The 23194-nt window shown below is 40.5% G+C and overlaps 1 protein-coding gene across 3 annotated transcripts in view; it reads right to left on the reverse strand.

Annotated features, from left to right (window-relative positions):
- The window catches only part of kcnh5b (potassium voltage-gated channel, subfamily H (eag-related), member 5b), a 111939-nt gene that overhangs the window by 80277 nt on the left and 8468 nt on the right, over positions 1 to 23194 (reverse strand). For all 3 annotated transcript variants that reach the window (XM_018703199.2, XM_018703204.2, XM_018703201.2), the window contains exons 2-6: positions 22954 to 23077; positions 20759 to 20865; positions 19041 to 19169; positions 10769 to 10884; positions 4350 to 4742 (exon numbers count right to left, since the gene is read on the reverse strand). In XM_018703199.2, the coding sequence (XP_018558715.1) occupies positions 4350 to 4742; positions 10769 to 10884; positions 19041 to 19169; positions 20759 to 20865; positions 22954 to 23077 (869 nt within the window). The remainder of the gene's footprint in view (positions 1 to 4349; positions 4743 to 10768; positions 10885 to 19040; positions 19170 to 20758; positions 20866 to 22953; positions 23078 to 23194) is intronic.

The raw sequence follows: 23194 nt of genomic DNA on the forward strand, positions 1-23194 counted from the left end.
TAAATAAATGGTAGTTGCAGCCCTGGCTGTACCACCTACAACTCTCACAGATCTAAGCTGTGACATTGCTGCTACCATCACTAACAGTGTTCACAGCCAAAAACAAGACCCAGATTATGAGTATCGTGGTTGAAAATTTGCATTAGCGGGTTTTCACCTATGCAGATTGTCTTCATAAAGTCAGTAAGATGAGGAAAGTTCTCCCCTGTAGAGAATTTACAGTAATGACTTGATAATGACTTGTGTGGTCCTCACAAGTCATGAATATTCATGTGTTTGCATGTATTTGTGTGAGTGTACGTGAGTTGGCAGCACCTGTATGTTTCCAGCTTGGCACGGCTCAGCAGTGTCTTCAAACCTGCATTAACATACAACTAAAAATACTTCCTGCCTGCTTCAGCCATCAGACACAGCAACAGGGGAATTCAGTCTGCAATGAGCCTATAATAATCTCCGCTATTTTCTTTCACACTGCACCTTAAGACGCCCACACGCTGTCCTCAGTCAGCATCCATCCATTCTTCCAGCCTGCTAATACGGGGAAGCAGCAACAAAAATGTCAATTTAGCAAAGAGGGGAAGAGAGACTCTAACTGTGTCCTCTTTAGTGGCTGGAAATTTACGTGCCATTGATTTCCTCTCAGCCTGTCTCTCCCCCGCTCACTGCTGTCTGCTGTTTAAAAGACAGCAACAGAAAACTCCACCCAGCGGGATCTCATCGAATCCATCAGCGCCCGGCAGTGAGAGGCCAGAGGACGAGGGACACCTGAACCGAGACGCAGCACCGCTCCACCCACAATACAATACGCCATTCAGTCTGATGGAGGACACAGCCGGCCAGCAGCAGGAGGGCAGACACAAACACAAAAACATACTGGGCAGCAGGTTTAACACTGAATGTTGAACTGAGACATATGGGCTCAACGTTGGCCTTGAATTTAATATAAATACTTGAGCCGCTCATGTCAGCTCTCAAACGCTGCAGTGAAGTTTTATTTCTTGCACACTTGTTTATTGACTCTATAACATTTCTATAACTAAAAGCAGTAATGCATCCCAGGAGGGCCATTTAGCCTTTAAGTCCTTCACGGCCTGTTAGCCAGTGTTCCAGGATATAATTTACCCATGTTGAACATTATACCGGGGCCATGGGAAATATTTGCTTCTGACTGGCTGGGGGCCCATTTAAAAGGTACATCAGGACTCATAAAAACACTGCTCTGGGAACAGATTAACAACTGCTTCTAAATCCATGCTCAAGGTATATCAAACTGCAGGTAACCGTAGCAACAATACTCAAACCCACCGGCTCTTACTGGAGAAAATAATTAAGAGAAACTAAGCCAAAATATCTCGGCTGCCATCTTTGTGCTGGTGACGTCATTTGGAGCCTGAATCTGTGCAGTGGAGACACAGTATCAAAGTCCCGCCCATACACCAATCATGAGTCAACTGCAGCTGTCAATCATGATGTTACACCTGCTTTTTAAAAGAATCAAATAACTAATTAAAACAAACTTACAGAAAACTGGACACTTGAACATACATCGCGTGATTAGAGCAGCAAAAAATCTTTGGAGAAAATCTATTCGCCGTGCACTTTGATGTTTCAGTTTGGCTCATGTCCCATCCACTGACATGGATAGAGTCATTGTATGTACAAAAAACTGATATGTCATTGGTCATTGCAGAATACAATGCACTTGTTACAAAATCAAAGTTATTAAAGCAAGAAAATGCCAGCATACCATTCTGCTGTGACTTTATATTTTTAAATATATTCAATATTTTCTTTGTCTATCAAAGTGTGTTGTGTTGATTTTAATGTTGTTCCAGACAAGAATAAACTGCTGAGGGAGGAGTGGGATCATTTTTTGGCATAAAAAATTAATAGATGTTGAATATTCAGCTGCTGGCAGCTTAAATACTGGTATTATTATTATTATTGCTGTTCAAAAACTCATGTGCTTAAACCCCCACTTGGCAGACACACATGCACGAACACAAGAAGGGATGTCGGCGCACAAACACAAACCCACGGTGTGTGTTCATATTCCATATGCGTGTGCCTACGAACACACAAAAGTGTGGTTTTCATAAACAAAAAATACACACCCACTCATGAAAAGATTAAATACTCAAACATAAAAGACTGAGAAATGCATGAGTACAACATTAATAGACACCACTTGTTCTTTTTTTCCATCTAACATTCAGTAGGTCTCTCCCTCCACTCAGACTGAGGTCTAATTAATTCAGTGGGAAACCGAGTGGAAAATCACCTCTAATGGACTTGAGGCCATATTGATATAACTCCTCGATATCTGACGGGTGTAAATGGCCGTGAAAAATACTCAGAACAGGCCTGATCTCATTATGGAAAAATCACCCAGAAATCAAACAAACAGGTTCAGGTCTAAAAACTCTCGTTCCCAAAGGCAGATGTATCCAACAACAGTATTTTCTCAAACTAATTAGACGCCAAAATTACTTAGGATTTAGGTGTGATGAGAAAGTTTGTGAGACACACAGTGACAACAGGCCTTCTTACCAACGTCAACATCTGGTGAAAGTCTTCTTCTATAAAAAAGCTGATGAACCATTATTCCATCTCCCAGACCAGAGACCATCAGTATCAGCTTTTGAAGAGGTTCGCTTCAGTCTCAGTACTTGGTTCTAATTCAATTCTCCATGTCGGAAGATTTAAATATATGTCCACACAGCCTTGGAGACATGAAGGTACTGACTTTTAAAGTATTTCAGTGATGAATTTGAAGCTATTATAGCAGGGCCTGTACTGCAAGACAATCTCACAAGCAAACTGCAATCCCCCATTTCATCCAGAATAAAAATCAGTGGCCTATCAAGTATTAATCAATAAGCTCCATGAGTTTATTAAATAAAAATGGCACCTGCTGTTGTGTTGCCTACCCCAACAGGACAAAAAGCCACACTAGCAGCTTTGTGACCATGGCTCTGAACATATGTGAACATTGCTATTGCTAATTAGCACTGAACATTGCTAATTAGCACTTATGAAGAACATAAATGCACAAAACTTCATAGCAATCCATACAACCAACTTAAGTGACTGGGATACAACATTTGGCAATTCTGAATGTCTGAACCAAACTTAGAAACACATTAAAGTATTTCAATGTGGACCAGAGCAGTCAACTAAAGACTGACACCACTAACCCTACAGCCACTGTGCTGACGTGGCTAAAACTATATGTTTGTCACATCTATAGCATTCCTGGTACACCAAACCAACCAAAACACTGTTTAGTTGTCTGCAAAAACGTCTTGCCATTCCCTAATTCACACTTCACTGTTTCCTCTGCCAGGAACACTCTATTATTTCTCTGAGTAAAGTTGAACCAAATCATATCCAAAGTCTTTCCTCCTCTGTCCATTCAGCCTAAAATAAACAAACCAACATGCTGGACAGATTTTTTTCTCTTAAAAATTGCACCCACAATGTACAGATGTCATTTACACCTGGCTGAGATCCGATCACAACGCAAGCCTGAGGCCCGACCAATCTGATCACATTCTGATTTACACCTGCAATAACTACATTTTTCCTTATCCAGATAAGACACCCAGATACAGATTGCATATTAACACCAGGTGTAAATGGGGTCACAAACATCCGCTGTGACTCAGATGAGTGCCGCAGCTGGAAACTGAACCAATCAGCAAACTGCAGAAAACGGTTGACATGATGATTCATCACCTCTTGAGACTACTTACAGTAATGTAGATGCTCGAGCTACAGAATGAAGCTTCATAATGCATCGTCATGAACTGCATTCACATTGACTCATTCAGAAGGTCATTTTAATGGATGATTTTAATTTAGCTGATGATTTAAATGTTTTCCTGGGTAATAACCTAAAGGCCAAGCTGTGTGTTTGTACAGTCAAGTGCAGAGAAGTTGTTTTACAGGCCAGAGATGTCACAGTACTCATGTTTTTGACCTTTTGCATGGCAGATATTTGGATTTATAATAATAGGAAAATCACATTTGTAAATGAGAAGAGTACTCGCTGTTCCATTTCAGTGTCAGTGGCATTAACTTTGTGACTAAACTCTTAGCATAACTGATAGCAGTAATGTCTAAAACTACAAGGATAAGATCCAAGTTGTAAAAAACATGGGATTATTGACCAAACACAATAATCTGATGGCTCTGTAATCGCTCTGTAATCAGCCCTTCATCTCCAATTTAACCATTTACAGACTAAACGTGGGCAGAGTTTGATGAGAATTCCTCGTATTCACTCCGAGTCATTTCACCATCTGTCTCACACCTGAGAAAGCCATCCACAAAAACCACAATCTTACCTCATCCACGTTCTCAAAGGCGTTGATGATGTCGTAGGGCAGGCAGGACAGCAGGTCAATGACGAACCAGGTCTTCAGGTAGTTCATTCGGATGAGCTTGGGATCAGAGATCACCTCTCCACCAGGCCCCACGAAGGTGGTGTGGAAGTTGAGGACAATGTCCACGAGGAAGATGACGTCCACCACGCTGTCCAGCACCAGCCACACGATGTTGTTCTGCTTCGTCTTGAAGGAGACGTTGTAGGGCACCATGATGGCCGTGTAGAAGGTGAGGATGAGGATGACCCAGTCCCAGGTGGTCTTGAAGGTGCAGTAGTGAAGGATTATGTGGGGAGGCGTCTTGGGGGCCTCCTGTTTGTACTGTGGGAGGATGTCAGAGTTGAGCTGCAAAACCTGGAGATAGAGAGAGAGAGAGGAACCTTTACTGAGTTAATCTCTCGATTAGATTTTCTTTACCAGGTGCACTTTCCAAGAGCTAATTAAAGGCACCCTGTAATGAATGCACATTAAAACACACTATTAGAGAGGCACAAATGTCTTGTACATGTACTTTAGATGCTTCACTGTACAGATTCTCAGAATGTCCACTGACCTGCCTGCTTCAGCTGCCAAGTCAGCACCATCAATTAAATGATTTCTTTAAATCCTCCCTTTAATAGAGTCAGCTGTGTGTAGCTGTGTTTGACCCTGACAACTGCTGAATCTCATTTACTCACTGGAGTTTACTTTCATCTGATCTTGTTTGGATGTATTTTAATCTCCACTCCACAAACTCCACTTTTATAATCTACACAAAGATTAAATGATCTTATGTGAATTTAAGATCAGAATGCATTTCATTTCTCATACATAGTTATTTTTATGTTCGTAATAAGAAACATTTATGAATTTTACATTTACATTTAGGAATATTTGTACAAAGATGCTCCTTTCTAGAGCCTTTTGCCTTATAGCATAGTAATACATTAACAGATATGTTTACTTTCATTTTAATCTGTTTAATTTTCTGTTTGCATGTTTAATCAGAAAGCACCTGAACACATCATATAAATTAAAAGAATGCAAGAGAATGCAAGACAATTTTAAAGTTAAATTCTAAATACAATTATAAAATAGAATCCTAAACTACATCAATGAACAAGACTCATTCAAGAATACAAATGAACACAAATCACAAACAAGCTCAGCCTATCACTGTACATCTGCTGTAATTCAGTAAATTAAGAAGAAAAACTTAACACATTCAAATATGTTCAAAAAGAAATAAAACTTATATTTCTTCAAACAGTTCAACTTTCACTACTTCACACATCTTCTACACTCAACAAATTAAAACTTTATCTATTTGATCTCATTTCATTCGTCATGATTTCTGGCCTAGTTTTCACTATACTGTAAATTGAGACCAATGATAATGAACTCCTTTTTATCTATCTGTCTTTTTCATATTGAGATACTGGTCATAACACGTTTAATTGTTCAGACGTTATCATACGTGGATTTCCTTAATATATAAGTGTATGTATGTATTCTTAAAAACAACTGTGAAGACACTGATTGGGATCTGGGGAGCTTAGAGGCCAGGTCAACACCTTGGGCTCTTTGTCCTGTTCCTCGAGAGACTGTGTCAGCAGTTTTTGTGGTGGTGGAGTGGGGGGTTACACTGTATTGTAATGAGATGATCAGTGGTTTTAATGTTGTGCTGATTGAAGTATATTTTTAAGTCTAATTTTCTCCATGCATTGAGTTTTTTCATTCTTAAGACTGGTTTTCATTTATTGTAGGTAGCATGTGTGAACTGTATGGTAAATAAATTGAAATTTAAATCTGAGGATGATCGAGTTGAAAATGATTTACTGATTAACCCAAATCTACTTTACTGTTTTGGACTGAGAAAAGTTTGGGTTATTCTGTCTGTTGCATTTCTAACAGCCAATTATATTTGTGTAGTGTGGCCTGAGGCAGAGAGTTTCACAATTCTAAATGTCTATTTCAATGTCTAAATGCATTTTATCTGTTTTGAAAAGGCGAAAGAGCACAGACAAGAGAGAAAAAGTAAAGGAGAGAGAGATGAAATTAAATTAGTGAGAAAGATGAAAGAGATTAGGTAGAAAAAAGTAAGCAAAAATACTCTTCTACTTTTGCGTTTTTTTAGTCAAGTAATAATTACCCCCTGCTGTTAGGTGTGCGTGGAGAGAGGGGGAAAATTGTGCAAGAAAAGTACATTAAAAAATTGTGATGTTTTTCCTCTGCAGTTGTCATCAGCATTCATCTTTTCTGTAGCTCTGTAAAGCTCTCTGAGACAAAACCGCATTATGAATAAATTTGGCTTGAAATGAGACGGAGACAGAAGAGGGCTGAAATGAGAAAAATAAAAATCAGATGAGCAGGAGAGACACGATGACCAAAAAAAACAGCCATTATATTTTTCAGTGTCGCGATCATCACTCCCGCTGAGCTCGGCCTCCTCTGCAGAAAACAGACTACATTAAATCGAGCAGACAGCAGTTTGATTTCCTCTGCAGGCCACACACACAGATCACACGTCAACCATTCAGCTCGTTTTACATTAAGCCACATATTATTCTGTTTGTATGCAGCTGCTACAGAGATGAACTGTAATATAGTTTACAGCAACAAATACTGTACATGTTTAAACTCCATGACGTCCTACTATTCAATCAAAAATGCCACCCAGATATTTTAATAAGCAGCTACAGTACCTGAGGTACTTTAATTCCATCTTTATTAGCTATTAGCTATATAGCTATTAGTAGTAATATTTCTTTAAGTAGTACTATTACTACTACTGCTAGGCCTGCTGCTACTTTCTCTACTACTACCCCACCTCAGCATCTTTAACTACTTGGATTGTGACTACTAGCACTTCTACTGCTACTACTGTTGCTACTACTATTACTACTACTTGTACCATTACTGTAACTACTACAGTATCTATTACTACTTGCACTAACGCCCTAACATCTCTACACTTAACCTACTACTACAACAAGTGCATCTACTTGTAGTTGAACTGTTACTTCTAATATTTCTACACTTATAGTCCAACTAGCACTACAACTACTACTACAAATGCATCTGTTACTACTTGTACTGTTACTACTAACAAATCTGTACTTATAATGCTACTGCTACTACTTTTGTTGTTACTTCTAGTATTGTTATTACCACAAGAGTGTGTATTACTGCCTCTACTGTTTCAACTAGCAATTCAACGACAGGCTTCATAACGGCGGAGCTGCATCTCGTCTAATCCTCATCATCAGAGCTGCCAATCAGACGGTTCCTGGTCAAGAGCAGCCACTCAAAACTGAGACTTAGGAGCCCAGCGGCATTGTGTGGGAGAAAAAGAAAAAAAAGCGTCTCTGCTTATGGGACACTTGACGGCGCCCTCGACAGAAGACGCCAGCTGTGCCTTTCAGGCTGAGGAGCAGATGGATCACCTGCGATATCTATTGCGTGCACTCAGGACATTACGTAACCCTCTGCCACCCAACGCCAGGCTTGAAAAAAGGGAGAGCGGGTGTATCAGCTTGTCTTCTGCCTTTTCCCCTTCCCTCCCTCCCAACATCACTTGTTTTTTGCCTTTACGTTCTTCTCTTCCTTCCTTCCACATCTCTCTATCTCACATACTTCTGTCCTTTACTTGCTACCTCCTCCCTCCACAACTTCCTTCTTTCATATTTTTATTTTCCCACTTTTCCTTCTTTCCTTAACTCATTTTTTCCTACTCTTCCTCATTTTCAGGTTCTGCTTCACAAGAAAAAAAAAGAAAGATTGAATGTTTATCTAATATTTAGTTTTTCAGCTGCCTACAAGTTTCAGAACCAGGAAACTGATTTCAGAGCTTTTACTGTACTGGCACTGTTGCTTTGGAACAGTCTTCCAGTTTGGCAGTTTAATGTCTCAGCTTCTAAATCAGGCCTTTTTGCCTGACCACCAGACTTATTTGTTTGTATAACACTGCTCTGCCCTGTTACTACCAGATTGTATGTTTACCTCTCCTCTATGGATGTTTTTCTATGTAACTGTTTGTTTTTTTTATATATGTGACCATCTCCCCGCAATGGAAAGCACATCACTCTCCTTTCTTGAAAATTGCCACACAAATAACATCATTAATACTTCATGTCAGTCAATGAATGACAACATGAAAACATACATGTAATTATATAAGATATATCCTCAAAGAAGAAGTTATAGTTGTTGAATAGACTGTTCATCTGTCTATTCAATAAAAAACAGTTAAACCATTGTTTAACTTTGTTATGATAATAACTCCAGGAGATTACACTGAAGTACAGAAGCTAGTGGGACAGAGACTAACCCAGAGATGAGGCCTGCTCTTAATGCAGCTGTTTGCCTCTCGCTGTCCTTCTTCTCTCCTTTCCTTGTTTCCTCCTACTACCTTACTTAATTCATTACTTTCCCCTTCCTCTCTTATTCAACTTTCACTCTTTGCCCTCTGACTTTTCCTGTCTTCTCCTCCTGCTCCCTCTGTTCCCCCTCTCTCATTTCACTGCCTTTTCAATGTTTCCCATTTCATCCTGTCTCTCTTCTCCCTCCCCCTCTTCTTCACTCTCTCTCCTCTCATTCCTCTCTCTGCCCTCTCAGTCTTTAAACCGCCCTGGATGTAACACATTTGCTAAAACGCACACCGCTCCTCGCCTCGTGTGCTAAGCAGGGATGAAACTCAAACAAATTCTGATTAAAGGCGATACACCTCACTCAGACCTTCATGAATAAAGCAGATGGGGAGCTCCAGCAAAGACATGAGCCATCTTCTCCCCACCCCAAAATCCATTTTCTAAATTTCTAGCAGCAGTCACAATCATTCAGAGTGCCCACAGTTCCCTGTCTCTCCACCCAGCATGAAATTTTAATGACACCTGCAGTGCATGGGAGCAGAGAAAGCACCGCTCACTGTGTCAAACAGCTGCAGCTCCAGGGAAGTTGGGATGTGAGTGTGTGTGGAGAGAGGGGTGGGTAGGATGGATGTAGTGAGGGCGCGGTTGTGTTTGAGGAAGTGCAGTGTGCTTGCATGCCTGTATTCATCTATTAATGCATGTGTTTGTGTAATTGCTTTAATGCAGCAGTGGTGAAATGGTTTGAATGTGACTGGCTGTTAATGTTTTATATGAGGGTTTATTTGTGCAGAAATAATGTAAAGAGCAGAGAGTTGCTGCGGTGGCATATTAGCCGAGGACTTATCCGCTGGGACCGACCCCCCTCCCTGAGTCGGCCCAGGGACCCAGTGAGTGTGAGGGTTGAAACTTGGTTGTGATTGACCGGTGAGCCCAGTCCCAGAACACACACACAGCATGCTCCCCTGCACTCTCTGAATGACAGGCACAAAGAGAGGGCTGGTAAAAACTTTATGGATTTTTTGACGTGCCCACCGATGCAGCGACCCGCCGGGATTTGTCCTGGTATGCCCTGGGGCCAGTTTGACTACAGTAGCGTGTGTGTGCATGGAGGGGGCTGCAGAGGCACTAACTTCCAGGTGACAGGTTAGCTACCATTACCTGTTGTGCCTGTGGTGTCTTAGTTCATTATTTTATCATGTTTGAATTCACTCCTGAAAGTTAAGGATGTTTTTTTCCATTTGGAGCTTTCCTGAGCATTTTTCATTTGATCCTTAAAAACATTTCTTATGAAATCTCTTTGGTACCAAGATAATTAAGAACTCAAGTGAAACAGGAAATTCTGCAAAGTCATGCTGACATTTGAAAAAAACAGTAATGACTTAAAAATTAATTAATTTCTCTAGATAGGGGTGGAACACCATTTCCAAAAGTGCAAGACCTTCACTAGGCAAACTCAACCAGCTTACCAGACGAGTGTCACGGTCCAGAATGAGAATTAGCAGGGAAGGCAGAACACCGCTGATGGTTTTTACACAGCAGGGATGATAACATTACAGCTAATTAGTTGATGAGATTATGGTTACTGTATAACAGGTGAGCTGCTGTGCCGGTTTATGTGAGAAGTGGTTTTTGCAGAGCTAAAAAAGGGACAAATACTGATTTATTAGAGTTAGAATATAAAGCCGTGCAGCGCCTCATCTAAGGTACTGACCTTTGGCTACATAAAGAATGAAGAAGACGAGGAGATGTGGCTGGAAACAAAGCTAACAAGTGGACCTTGAGTTAAAATTACTTCCCAAGATTACAAATGAACTTAAATGCTCAGTTAGATAAGCTGTATTTTATATTCCAAGAACATGATATGAAGCAGAAGTACTAGCAGTTACTATGGTACTCTCACCTGCAGTTTAAACATTCACCTGCTTCAGAACGATTAATAACAGTATCACTTTTTGACCATGGCATAATGTGCAGTGTGAGTAAGAGTAAGCATGTAGTACTACACGTTTGTCTCTGTGTGTTGATCCTCACCTCTGCCAGTCTGGACTGTTTGTGGCTGACTTCATGTTTGCCTATGGGTGCCAGCTGCTGCAGCGTGTTGCGGTTGTTTGTGAGCGCCCGTGTCAGCCTCGCAAACTTGGTCCATCCTGCAAAGAGAAGACATTAATCAGTGCTCAAGTTAAAGTCATCGCACCATAACTAGCTACAAGAACACAGAGCAGCCGGAGCTCCAGCTCTCAGCTGGTAAAGAAGGACGCCAGGGTGAGGAACACAAAATTTACCCATGGAGCACGTAATCTGGTCATAATTATGTTTCCTACAACACATATGTGCTGTTGCAGTTTAGTTTATATATAAACAGAGTGTAGTTGTAAACAAACAGAAAACTGTTTCCCAGTTCATGACTGCATTTTCCCAGAGCTTCCACTTTTCCTAATGGCCACTAGATGGCCGTTAGGAAAGGAGTTTTTCCCAGTTAAGGCGGTTCAAATTTACAGTTTACGCCTGACATGATGTGAATGCAGCATGAGCCCTGCCTTCCTGGCAAACACCCACCAAGCTCAAAGCGTCCTTGAACACAACTGAATCTCCACCAGCTGCAGGCCTGGTTTCTGCTCTGCAGCCGTCCACTGTGCTCTGACCTCTACGTGGACGCTGGAGCTGGAGGAGAGTTTCTCCTTCAGGGGATCAATACCACAGAGATGACTGAAAATTTAGCATATGGTTTTCTAATAAATACGAAAGCTTAGGGAAGGAAAGCGAAGGTCTGTCGACAGAATTTATTTCAAGTTTCAAACCAATGATATTTTCTTTCTAGCTATGTCTCAGTGTGAATGCTGCTTTTGCCTCTTGTATACTAATTCTGTATCACGGTGGTTGAGCTGGGACTCTGGGTCATCTGGGTCCATCTGTACTTTTTTCCCAGGGAGGTCAAGGGAACATTTTTGGGTTTAAAGCAGTCATTGCTGTAATGGCACGTTCTGGATCATATCCTTCCTTCTATCTTCTTAACTCACTCCTAATCAGCATTTCAGTATCTGCTCTTTTATTTTTTAGCTTAAAGCTTCTTCTTGTAACTTTAACTTATATATGACCTTTTATTTTTCATCTCGTTGCCGATGATTAAATATGCTCTTGTTTCGGTGGCTGACAAGTGTTTTATCATGCTGTTTTCGAAAGTGCTATATACATATAGTTCATTATAAATACAGTGGAAATGCATAGTAAGCTTTATGAAACATGATCACGCGGTTCAAGCAGGCAAAGTGTTCCCTCTTACAGATTGCTGTTTTTGTTTCCAACTTTTATTATCATATTAAAAGCATTAATGCAGAGCATGAAGCTTGTTCCTAATAGAAATGTGATTAATACCAGCCTGTCCAGCAGTGGTCATTTCCTGCCATGGTGCTGACCACACTGCTGTTGAATGAGAGCGAGCCCTGTGTCGCAGGCCCGGTGCTCTTACTGTACTGCTCTAAAAATAAAATCAAATGTTTGAAAGGGCAGAGAGTAGCACAACAGAGGCACACCACATACAGTACCCACACATCGTGATCGACCCGATCCTTTGAAGGGACCATTATGAATAAAAAGTGGACTTTGAAATAGCTTTTAACCCTCAGGCCTCCAGCCGCCTGAACCCCCCCACCCCTTTTAATTCGCTGTTCAAATGGAGGCAAATTCAACCGTTCACTTCTCTGTGCAGTGGTGTGAAAACAGCCAAACACAATACTGGATGAATATCAACTGAATAGAGTTTATTCAGAGTTTATTCTGAGCACCAAGTTCCAATCACTCAACTTCCCTTGAGGAAACCGGTGTAGTGGCTGTTTGTGTAACTCACTGCACATCTTCAGCTGCACAGCGGCTTCTTTTATGTGATTTTCTATATGCTAATACTTAAAGTTGGCACTCTACAGTAGTAGATAATAAGCCCGGGTGCTCTTAGCCAAAATGGAGATTTTTTTCAATATCATTCCTGGAGGGAAATTGCTGCAGTAGTGCTTGGGTAAGTTAGTATAGCCCAGAGTCATCTGAGCCTCAGAGATGACTGTCAATGAAATTGCTCTTTTTCAACAAGACTTAATGGTGAGGCTAGTATGGGAAGTATAATGTCGCATTCACATGGTCATTCAGATGGTCCCATTAACAGAGTTGGGAGTTGTTCTTCCAACTATAGTGTGTTCATGTGCTTTAAGTCAGACTATGGAAACAACACAGAGGCTACAAAGAAGATGTGTTGTATGTTATCGCTCAGAGCGTTTAAAAGACACGTTGATCTACATTTTAACATTTGACCTTGTTACAAATTAAATGTTGGCAGAAAAATGGATATGCAATACATTAAGTTTCGTACCATTAACCAAACATTTATTTTTGTCCACCATATTTCTGCATATCAACAACTCAGCAAGTCATGTTCCAAAATTTTCACACTCAAACTTGAGAGGGAGTTCACTTGAATTTTTCCAAAATAAATTTTTATTATTATTCTGACTTTGAAACAGAAGTGCTACCACTAGATTTTGAGAGATGTTTTCAGAGTTTATTCAACTATATTTTAAGATAAAATGCTGTATTCAAACCATTAAACCATTGTTTTTATCTGGCAGCTGTGGTTTCTGGAGGGTTTGCACAGTTTAGTAGATTTTACCTTGAAAATGAAATGAGCTGAAAAACAGGCAAAATCTTTATATGTCAGCCTTGCTTCAGCTTAATACCAATGTATTTTTAACATTATGTAAAGATAGCTTTGTAGTAGTAAAAAAATAAATAGTAGTAGTAAAAAAGAAAACTGAGGCTAAAAGTTATACAACAATTTGCTCCAAACATTACTAATCCTGTCAGGAAGCCCACACACAGAGAGCAGAGAGGATCTCAGCCTGGCTCCTGGTTTTCTGCAGTAATTCATAAAATGTTATTTAAGAGGTGGAACTAAAGGTAGCAGTAAAAAGGTACAAAGGTTTTCTTCATCTAAGTGACAAAGTTACAACAGAAGAGAAAAAGTTAAAAAGTATTAGTAAATCCTCAGAATTGGCTTTTTGATTACAAAGCTAATTTTTGCTAAACAACAGTCACTGTGGGTCAAAATGAGTCCATCACTTTCATGTAGTCAGTGTTTGGCAAACTGACTCAACATGAGGAAAAGGAAACAACAGACAATAACTGACAATCTTGTCACCTGTCAAAGAATTACATGTTTACTTTCATTAACCTTGTGATAAGCTACTGAAATGTTAAACTGCTAAACACAGTGCATTAGCAGTACAGATGGTAAAGTCTGAGAATGTGCATGAAAAAGAACCTGAAAACCCTGTAGCTATAAAAGACCTGAGTGTCTTATTGGTTACAAAGTCAACTTGTTTGATAAAGATGATAAAGAAGTTTGTACTGATGCTTGTTTACTTTTGCTGGAGCAGGTGTTTGACTGCAGGGCTTTTACTTATGTGGAGTAGTCTTCAATTGTGGTATTACTCCTTTTACTTAAGTAAAGTTCTTGAGTGCTTTTTCTATACTGCCAAGAGAGGAGCGGTGATTGCATAATTCACCATATAGTGTGTATGCATTATAGAGTAGTACCATGCCCTAATGTGTTCAGGAATAATGGCAAACCATTGGCATGGAAAGCAAGTCAATGTGTTCTTTTTCAGACCCAGAACCACTCTCATCATGAGGTAAAATGGAGGAATTTGTCTTGGCGGCACTCGTATAAATACGTGCTGACAGCTTACAGGCCTCCACTGTACATATGGACACATAAGGACAAAAGGAACTCACACAGAGCACGAGGGGAAACTGCAGGACAAGTAAATAGGAGGTCTTTTTTCACAGTTAATAATAATGCTTCTGCTACGGTTCTCCTCAAGAATGCAACGCAGCATGATTTATCAGGCTAGAGCACAATGGAAGTGGAAATACAAAAAAAGAAAAAAAAGTTAAAAGACAGAGCTAAAAATAACAGGGGAGCAGAACTGGTGCACGCACCACCAAAGTGAATTCTGAAATGAGATTTTGATCAGCAGTTCCACTCCAAGGACAGCTCACACCTAACACGATACAGACTGAATTCACAGACAACAGAGTGGCTTGCCCTTCAGCAGACAGACAGACACATGTAGGACAACTGATAAACACACATCCACCAGAAAAGAATGACGTTCATATTCAACATCTTTCTTTGACATTTACAAGTGAAGGTCCTCGATACGCAAACAGCTCAATCAACAGGACTGATTTTCATGATTGTTGCTAAGACGACTTCATTTAATACAACTGCAGCCTGAGCAAAGCTGTGTTCACACCTAACACGTTTGGCACAATATGTGTTGTTTAATTTAATTCTGTATCTGTTTTTATTATTCATGACTGCAGTCTGAGCCAATAATACTCTTAACCAAATATTTTATTTCTATGCAAACCCTTTGTGATCAGGGCCATAGCTGCTGATTATGAGGTAATATCTTTGGTCAAATCTCTGGGAATAATGTGAAGTTGTTTGCTGAGATGAGAAGTTGTTAAACTACTAAAATAAAATAAAATAAAATAGATGTAGTATTACACAGAGGTCCAAATGAAAAAAGTAGTATAGCAACAGAAAACTAAATATTAATACCATAATGGTGGAGATAAAGATTCACAGAAAGAAACAGAAACAGGAAGAGTCCATGAATAAATAAAAGTTCATTTTTGTGATTTTTTTAACAGTCTGGTTCTAGAACTATTTTTTGTAATTTTAAGGTAAATATTAGGGCTCTTGAACAATGTACAGTTGAACAACTGTATGAAATCATAAATTTCAAAAGCAAAAATGTTTGTCTTAATGCGTACAGCACCTGCGTTCTTGTCTCAGTACTCATCACTCATCGTGATCATCTGTCTACCTGGAGCGATGTCTTGCCTGAGGCTGAGGGAACAGCTGTGAAGCTTGTACAGGTGGTGACAAAGCAAACAACACAGCCACTGTGCAATAAAACAACAATACGATGTGTTTTTTCTGCTCTGCCACTTGTTTAGCTTTGCTGCTCTTTCAACCAGTGGCTGTAGATGCAGCAAATGGTATTCAATTTAAAATGCTCCAAAATCATTGAAAAGGCACCTTTTCAATGATTTTGACTGATGGGAATAGCATGCTTTTCATATGCTCGCCTGACAATAAGCCTGATGATACAACCACGTGCACACCACAAAATGTGTTTGTGAGAGCACAGGATGTAACGCACGGAGAAAAATCAGACAGATGATTTGGTGGAAAAGGGGAAAAAAGAGTCAATTTTAAGCAAAACAGGGGCATGAACACACAGGGTCACATGGTACAGATATGCATTTAAAATCTATTTTGTTATTTGAAGTTGAGGATGGACATCTTTAGCAGACCAGGATCTCTCTCCCACTCGGCTGATGCTGACGCATTGTGTCGTGCCGAGCCGCCGGAGCAGCCAGAGACGGAGCCGAGAGCAAGTTTTGGTCTGCAGCACGAGCAAACTCAGCTGCCAGGGCCTGCAGCGACGAATCTCCCTTCCTCACAAATGGCTTCTCCCACCACAGCCCATAGTATGCTGCTCTGTGACACAGCAGAGTGCGGCATCCTCACTGTGGCCTCAAACAAGCTGTACTGTACTGAAATACACTTTAGTGCACTGGCTGGCTTCAGTCTGGCTGCAGCACGTCAGTCAAACCCCCCCATAGCAAAGTGCAGCCTTGTTGCCAAGGTGATTTTGTTTTAAGAGGTCTGACCATTCCTGTTTATATGAATGCCAACAATAAAAAGCCATTGAGTTCAATAGTGCAGTTAACTTTTCATTTTCTTTTCCAAAATGTCCCATTACTGAGTCAGAGTCGCACAGTAAATGACTCAGAGGCCACACAGGAGAGTGACACCGCTGAGATGAACAGTTTAAGAAAACAGTTTATGAATTCTTAAGAATTCACCCCAACATCTGCTTCTCCTTTCTACATCAGTAGAGGACAAACAGTGTAAAAACCCAGAGATGTTCGGTTTACATCTGAGAAGCTGGCAGCAGGGAATTTCAGAATTTTTGTTTTGAAAAATAATCTTAACAGTTTGTACAATCACCTTGTCAGACCTGCAGCTCTGAACCTTGGCTGGAAGACCTCGAGTTTAGCCTGACTGCTAGCTGGTAACATTAACAAGTCTTTCCAGACTCCAGTGGCCATGAACAAGAGATTTATTTCTTTTCTGTAGCATTAAACACAACACATGGCCTGCTGATAGCTGATACTACACTATATCGTGACTTTGCTCTACACCCCACACACACACACACACACACATACATACCAGGATAGATTTTTCTAGCCCAGCTACAATACGCACACCCACATATTAACTCTCTCTTAAAGGGGCATACATTTGCTTTTAGTGACTACCAAAGCACTTTTACAGCACATCATTATGTGTGCTAATTACACAGAATGGATATGGTCACGCTCCACATGTCATCACACAGTAAACCATCGCTCACACAGACATTAGCCCCATCTACATGCATTTTGTTGCATCAGAGGTTATTTAAACCTCTGAAGTGTTCATACTTTGTTTAACACTCTCTGACAAAGTGAGGTATAAAACATCGAAGACGTCTGATTACAGAGCTGAATCTGAAGTTTGTCATGTTGTCAGCAGCAGCCGCAGCTGATTCGCCACGACGTCAACACACTGATGTGACAATATTAGTTCCACTCAAGCACTAATTGCATGTTCAACCTGTGTTGTTCATGTGTCGCTGAGCACACATAATGAATGAATAAACAAGTCACAAGACAACTCTGGGCAGGCTTCTGCAGCGGGAGGTTGGGACACGTGTTTACATGTGTGTGTGTATTAAAAAGGGGAAAAGGGGGGAGGGTGGGGGATCCTTGTCAAAGGGCAAACACACCCGCTCAGTGGCGCCAAGAACAACTCCCAGGGCAGGAAGCTGACACTGTGCATCAGTCAGGGTACAGAGGACAACACCGCCACCCACATCTCCTGTGATTCCTGACAGCATCACAACCTCCTCAAACACAACCTGACAGCTCGAGACGTTCCCACATCGCAGGGAAACAAGACTTGACTCGTTCTTTTTTATCCAGCCGCAGCTTGGGATGAAATAAAGAGATTTGTAGCAAGCAAAAATGTTCCGAGACTTCTCAGTGGGAGAGGAAGAAGGGGGAAGAAGTGGAGGAAGACGAAAAGATGAGGGAGTACAAGGGCAAGCAGCAAAAGGAGTGGAAGGAACACAAGGAGGGAGAGGAAGAGGAATGAAGAGGAGGACAACAATGGAGATGAAGATGAAAGAGAAAATAAAAGGGAAGGGAACGAAGGAGGAGAGCGATAGGAGTATCAATAAGATGGGAATACAAAGGAGGACAAGATGACACGAAGTGCATGAAAATATCAGGGTGGAAGATGATGAGTGAAGGGAGAAGACGAGGACAGAAGAAAGAGGAAGAACATGTACTAGACAAAAAAAGGAGGAGGAGAAAAAGGAAAAAAGATAAAATGAGACTGAGAAGAAATCAATATGAAAAAACAGAACCCTAAGAAGGAGGAGAAGAAAAAAATCCAGATAATTAAAATATCAGGGGGGAGGATGATAAGACAGAAGACGAACAAATACTAGACAGAACAGAATAAGGACGAGAAGAGTCCATGAAATAAAAGAGAAAAATATGTAGAGGACGAAAAAGACAGAGGATAAAGAAGGTGACGTTGAAATTGAGAAGAACATCAAGAAGAAGGAGGGAATGAAAATAAATAAAGGAAAAGAATAAAAGCCAGAGGGTGAAAATATCAGAGAGGAAGATGAGGAGGGAGGAAGGAAAATAAGTTACAGGAGGAGGAGGATGAAGAAACATAATTATATGTCCCATCAGAGGCCAACTGGCATTACATTACAGACTGGGGCATACAGCCATGTACTAATTTGGTTCCCACTCACAGATTTTGTCACATGTCATCCCCCGTATTGCTTCCCCTCTCCTGTAACTCTTTACTATCTAATAAAACAGAAACAGCAGAAAATAAGCTTTTCTGGTGGCTCAGTAGACTAAGCTGCACATCGTGTACTCAGAAAATCAGGTTTTCACATCCATCAAAGACTTTTGGTCGCACATCGTTCTCCGCATGTCTCTTCTCCTTTTTTAAATTCTACTATGAATTATCTAATAATAAAACAGCTGTTCTCCAAAAATAATCTTAAAAAAAAAACAGAGAGAGACGTTGCTGTTTGTGCAGAGATGTTTTTGGAAGCAGTTTGTTGCGAGTAGAAGAACCTGCTGCCTGCTGCAGAGAAACACTCACCTTTAGTGGTTTCGTCTTCGATGGGCTGCTTGAAGAGGGTGATGTCCTTGAAGGTGCAGAGGAACAGAACCACCTTGTCGTTCTCGTTCCTGATGGGAGCCACTTGCATGTAGAACCACACTGGACTTCCTGCAAAGACATCACAAAATCTTAGCTGTGTCTTCCTCTATAAAAATGCTTGATATGTCAGTCTGTATCAGAGCTGTCCTCTGGTCAGTTGGTTGCTCCAAATAAATAAATACAATAAAACTCCACAGGAGGTAGTGAGACTGAGTCACAGACAGATATCTGGATCATACCCAGAGAGTAAAGGACAACCCTAAGAGGTGACATGGTAACATTCACCTATCATTCGTCGACCTCAAACGTGTCTTATCATTTGAAACATGTAAGCAGTCCTAAAGCTACGCACTTAGTATGGTCAACACAACACTCTAATGTTACTGTCTCCTTACATTCAGAATCATTACTGCCTTTGACAGAGTCAAAGTATAATCACATTACATAGAAACTTGCTTAGGTACTATCTAGTCTGGAATTGTGACACAGCTTACGTAAACTGGTATACTAAAGAATCCTGCTTAATTAATTCTTAACTACCTAACTGATTAATTATGAGATGACATTCCGAGATGAAAATATTGAAGTATGGAAAATGAGCAGTCACAGTGCCCAGCTGATCTGAGCTGTAGCACAGATGGCTTCACCAATAATCTTCATAAGGAACAATTTGATCCTGCTCCCATTTCTCAGCTGATGTTTAAATTACCTCTATTCAAATAGATTTTGACAATTTAATGTTAAGGTTGTTACATTTAGGGAACTCACTGTTCTTCCTGTACAGAGGAACCTCCACCCGGCCAACGTTTTCCTGACTTTATTACCTCCACACAGACTTTCAGGAGAGCCAAAGTTCACAAAAGGTGCACAGACCTTAATGTCATCATTTCCTTGGATACAAGTTGTTGGTAGTCGTCATCCATCTCATTTATATCCAGCCTCTATAAGGGCCCCACGCTCCTGATTTGTCAGCAAATTTGTGCCATTTTAAAATTGATCTTTTTATTTTTTACTGCTTTTCTCTGCCTGCCTGCCTCATGCTCCTCAACCCTGCATTTTGCTTTGGTAAGTGATCACTCTTGGGAAACAGGGACATTTGTGACTATTTTTGTCTGCACTCTTTGTACATTGTGCTCCTCACTAATAACTACTGATCCTAGAATTCAATACTTATTGCACTGTTAGGCATTTATCTAAATCTGGTAACTTTATGGTCATAATGATGTGAAGTATATTTGGCCTGACAAAGAAATAAAGACATCTGTCAACAAATCCCCTGAAAAAAACAAAACCAACCATGTGTTAGTCCGTCTCCCAGTACCTTTGACTTTCGATTAGCTGAAAGTGATAAATGATAATTGTTAATAAATAATGGGTAATTCACCGAAGCAAAAATGGCAAACATCTGCTGCTTCCATTGTCTGCTTTTTGGTTTTAAATCATTCATTAAAAAGTAATGCTAAAGTGAGTTCCATTTCCTCTTTTTCATTAATCAAAACATTAATAGTAGCATCAACAGATTAATCAATAATGAACACACAGTCCTACTAGACATAACGATGCAAGATGTAAAGTCACGTACAGTTTTCTCAGCGTTACTGAAAGATACTGGCGACATGAAGAAACGATGTGAAGAAATGAAGTAAGTTAGCACTCACTGTTCTTTCTGTACAGCAGGATTTCGAAGCAGTTGGACTCATAGTTGTCGAACGTCTGCCTGACTTTGTCGATGGTCTTCTTGTCCGTCAGCTCTCCGTACATAAAACTAGAAGAGGAAACGAGCGACATGAGAAACAGCAGAGATCGATGAGTGACCTGAAACTTTGGCCTTTGACCCCTGTTATAGTATATCACGTTTGTAATAGCATTGTCAATCTGTTATCTTACCATAAAGTTTTATGTTTGGTTTTTATAGAGTGAAGTGATGCAGCAGCAGCATAAATTTAGCTCACAGTGAAGGATTGTGGATTGGTTTTTGGATTGGTGTAGCCTCCATTTCCTGGCACGGTTGTAATTATTCCTTAAAAGGGCTGAGGACATTTTAATCTGTGCTAATATAATTAGTCTGAGTGATTACTTTCTTTCCCAACAGCCGCAGTGTCTTCAAGGACTAATATACACAGAGAGGTACAAATACACAGAAAAAAAATCCACCATCCAAGTTCACACAGTGTTTTTTCTTGGAGAAAGAAAGGATGTTCCTCAGTGGGTTCATGGATATGTGGAGTTGACAGTGTGAATGTGTTTAGATGTGGAATCCCAACATATGGAATGTGCAATGACAGCAGAGAGACTAAACAGGTAAGGTCATTATATATTCTTCAGCTGGGGTTGGGAGAAAAGCCTGTGAACAGATCTCAGTGAAATAATTGGATGCTGATTGAGAGGTGGAGCCCCTGAGAGATGATAAAATTAGAATGATAATTGTCTTCTTGCTTGAACTTGCACTTAAAGTTCCATTTCACATCTAAATTTCAAAATATCAACTGTGACATGGGTGGAAATTTGGTGATTTTGGAACACTATACAAAATAAGAAGTGCTATTTTGTCATAATTAACACACAGCCTATAGTGTCTATACAGTAGCACTGGCTCCCAATCTTATTGGCTTGTCGTCATTATATGGATTGTTGGTATGTCAGCACCAATGCCACAAAGTTATACCCTTGTCCTGAAATCAAAAGATCAAAAACCCCAAAAATGTCATGGGCCCCATTAACAAGCTGCTGTCTTCCATCACTGTGGCAGCAGCCTGTGAGTTTAAGCTCTCAGTGGACTCGTCTATCCTCTCAGTATCACGTCTGAGTGGATTGTCGGTCTCAGTGTCCTCCTCGGCCCAGAGCAGCAGGGAGTGGACGGATGAATCTCAGTGCCCCTATTCTCACTTAGCTCCGTGTCCAAGGCAGCCCTTTTAGCTGCTGGCTAGTAAGGGCCGTCACCCCCGGTCAGATCTGAAAGGCGCCTGAGGAGAGGAGTCGTCCTTTGGAGTCAAATTTTAAAAACGTCTTGAGTGACAGGAGAGCAAGACACCATCCTCGAGCTGGACCAGGCAGAGCTCCCCCGGCAGCTTTAAATTGGATTCATTTCAGAGTCTCACAGAGCGGTGTGCCATCTCCTCCACTCTCTCCTCCCTCCCCCTCTCTCTCTTCCAGAACAAGTGGAAATGCCAGATGCAGGTTGTTGTTTTTTTGGCATTGTGACTGCTGAGGTCCACGCTTTTGTTGCATTATATCGGAGCAGCTCTTAAGCAATAAACGAAGTTAGTATCATGTAAACAGCTCTCCAGAGCAGAACTGTGTGGTTTTAATGATCACTACGGTGGGAAAAAGGCAGGGAGTTACAAAAAAATGTGTCACTTTTTTAATCTTTTCTCTCCTCCTCTCTCTCTCTCACACTGTGCTTAAATAATGGATGAAAGTGAATAAAAAAGGACGTATTCAGTGATTTTTGCAGGATAAATGGAGCACTTTGATGCAGACATGGTTTTAGTTTTAAAAACAATGACTCATGGCTACTTCTGTGTGGTTATAAAGATACTGGTGTTGTAAAAATATATTGATATATTGGTTTTTATGGGTTCCACTTTAACTAAAGCATTTAAACCATTACAAACACATAAAGGGGCTAAATAAAACATATGCCTACTATATAATCAGTAGGAGAGTGTATGCAAATGTAAAGGGATGATAAAGATGGAATGTGATCCTCTGAGTGCAATTACAATAAAGCCATTTCCACACTGTAACTAATAATACTTTGATCTGGCAGGAAACAACTATATTTGTGCACATTTACAATGTTTAAATGTTTAATAATATTACAAATTCTAACCTGAAAAATCATGAATATTACCTGCATGTGCTGCTCTTCTGCATGACCTCAGCCCTATGGAAGCCAGACAGTTTGCAGAACCCGTCATTGCTGTAAACTACAGGCCATTCCACGATCTGGGCGTTTCCCAGGAGGAAGCTGGTCTCTGATAGATGGACAGAACAAAGAGAACATCAGTATCAAATCTAAAAAACAGATAAAAGGTTGTAAAGCCTCTGGAGATGACTGTACAAAGATGTGCAACACTGATCTAAGTCAGTCT

The sequence above is a fragment of the Lates calcarifer genome, linkage group LG19, assembly GCF_001640805.2.
Source record: "Lates calcarifer isolate ASB-BC8 linkage group LG19, TLL_Latcal_v3, whole genome shotgun sequence".
Taxonomy (NCBI): domain Eukaryota; kingdom Metazoa; phylum Chordata; class Actinopteri; family Centropomidae; genus Lates; species Lates calcarifer.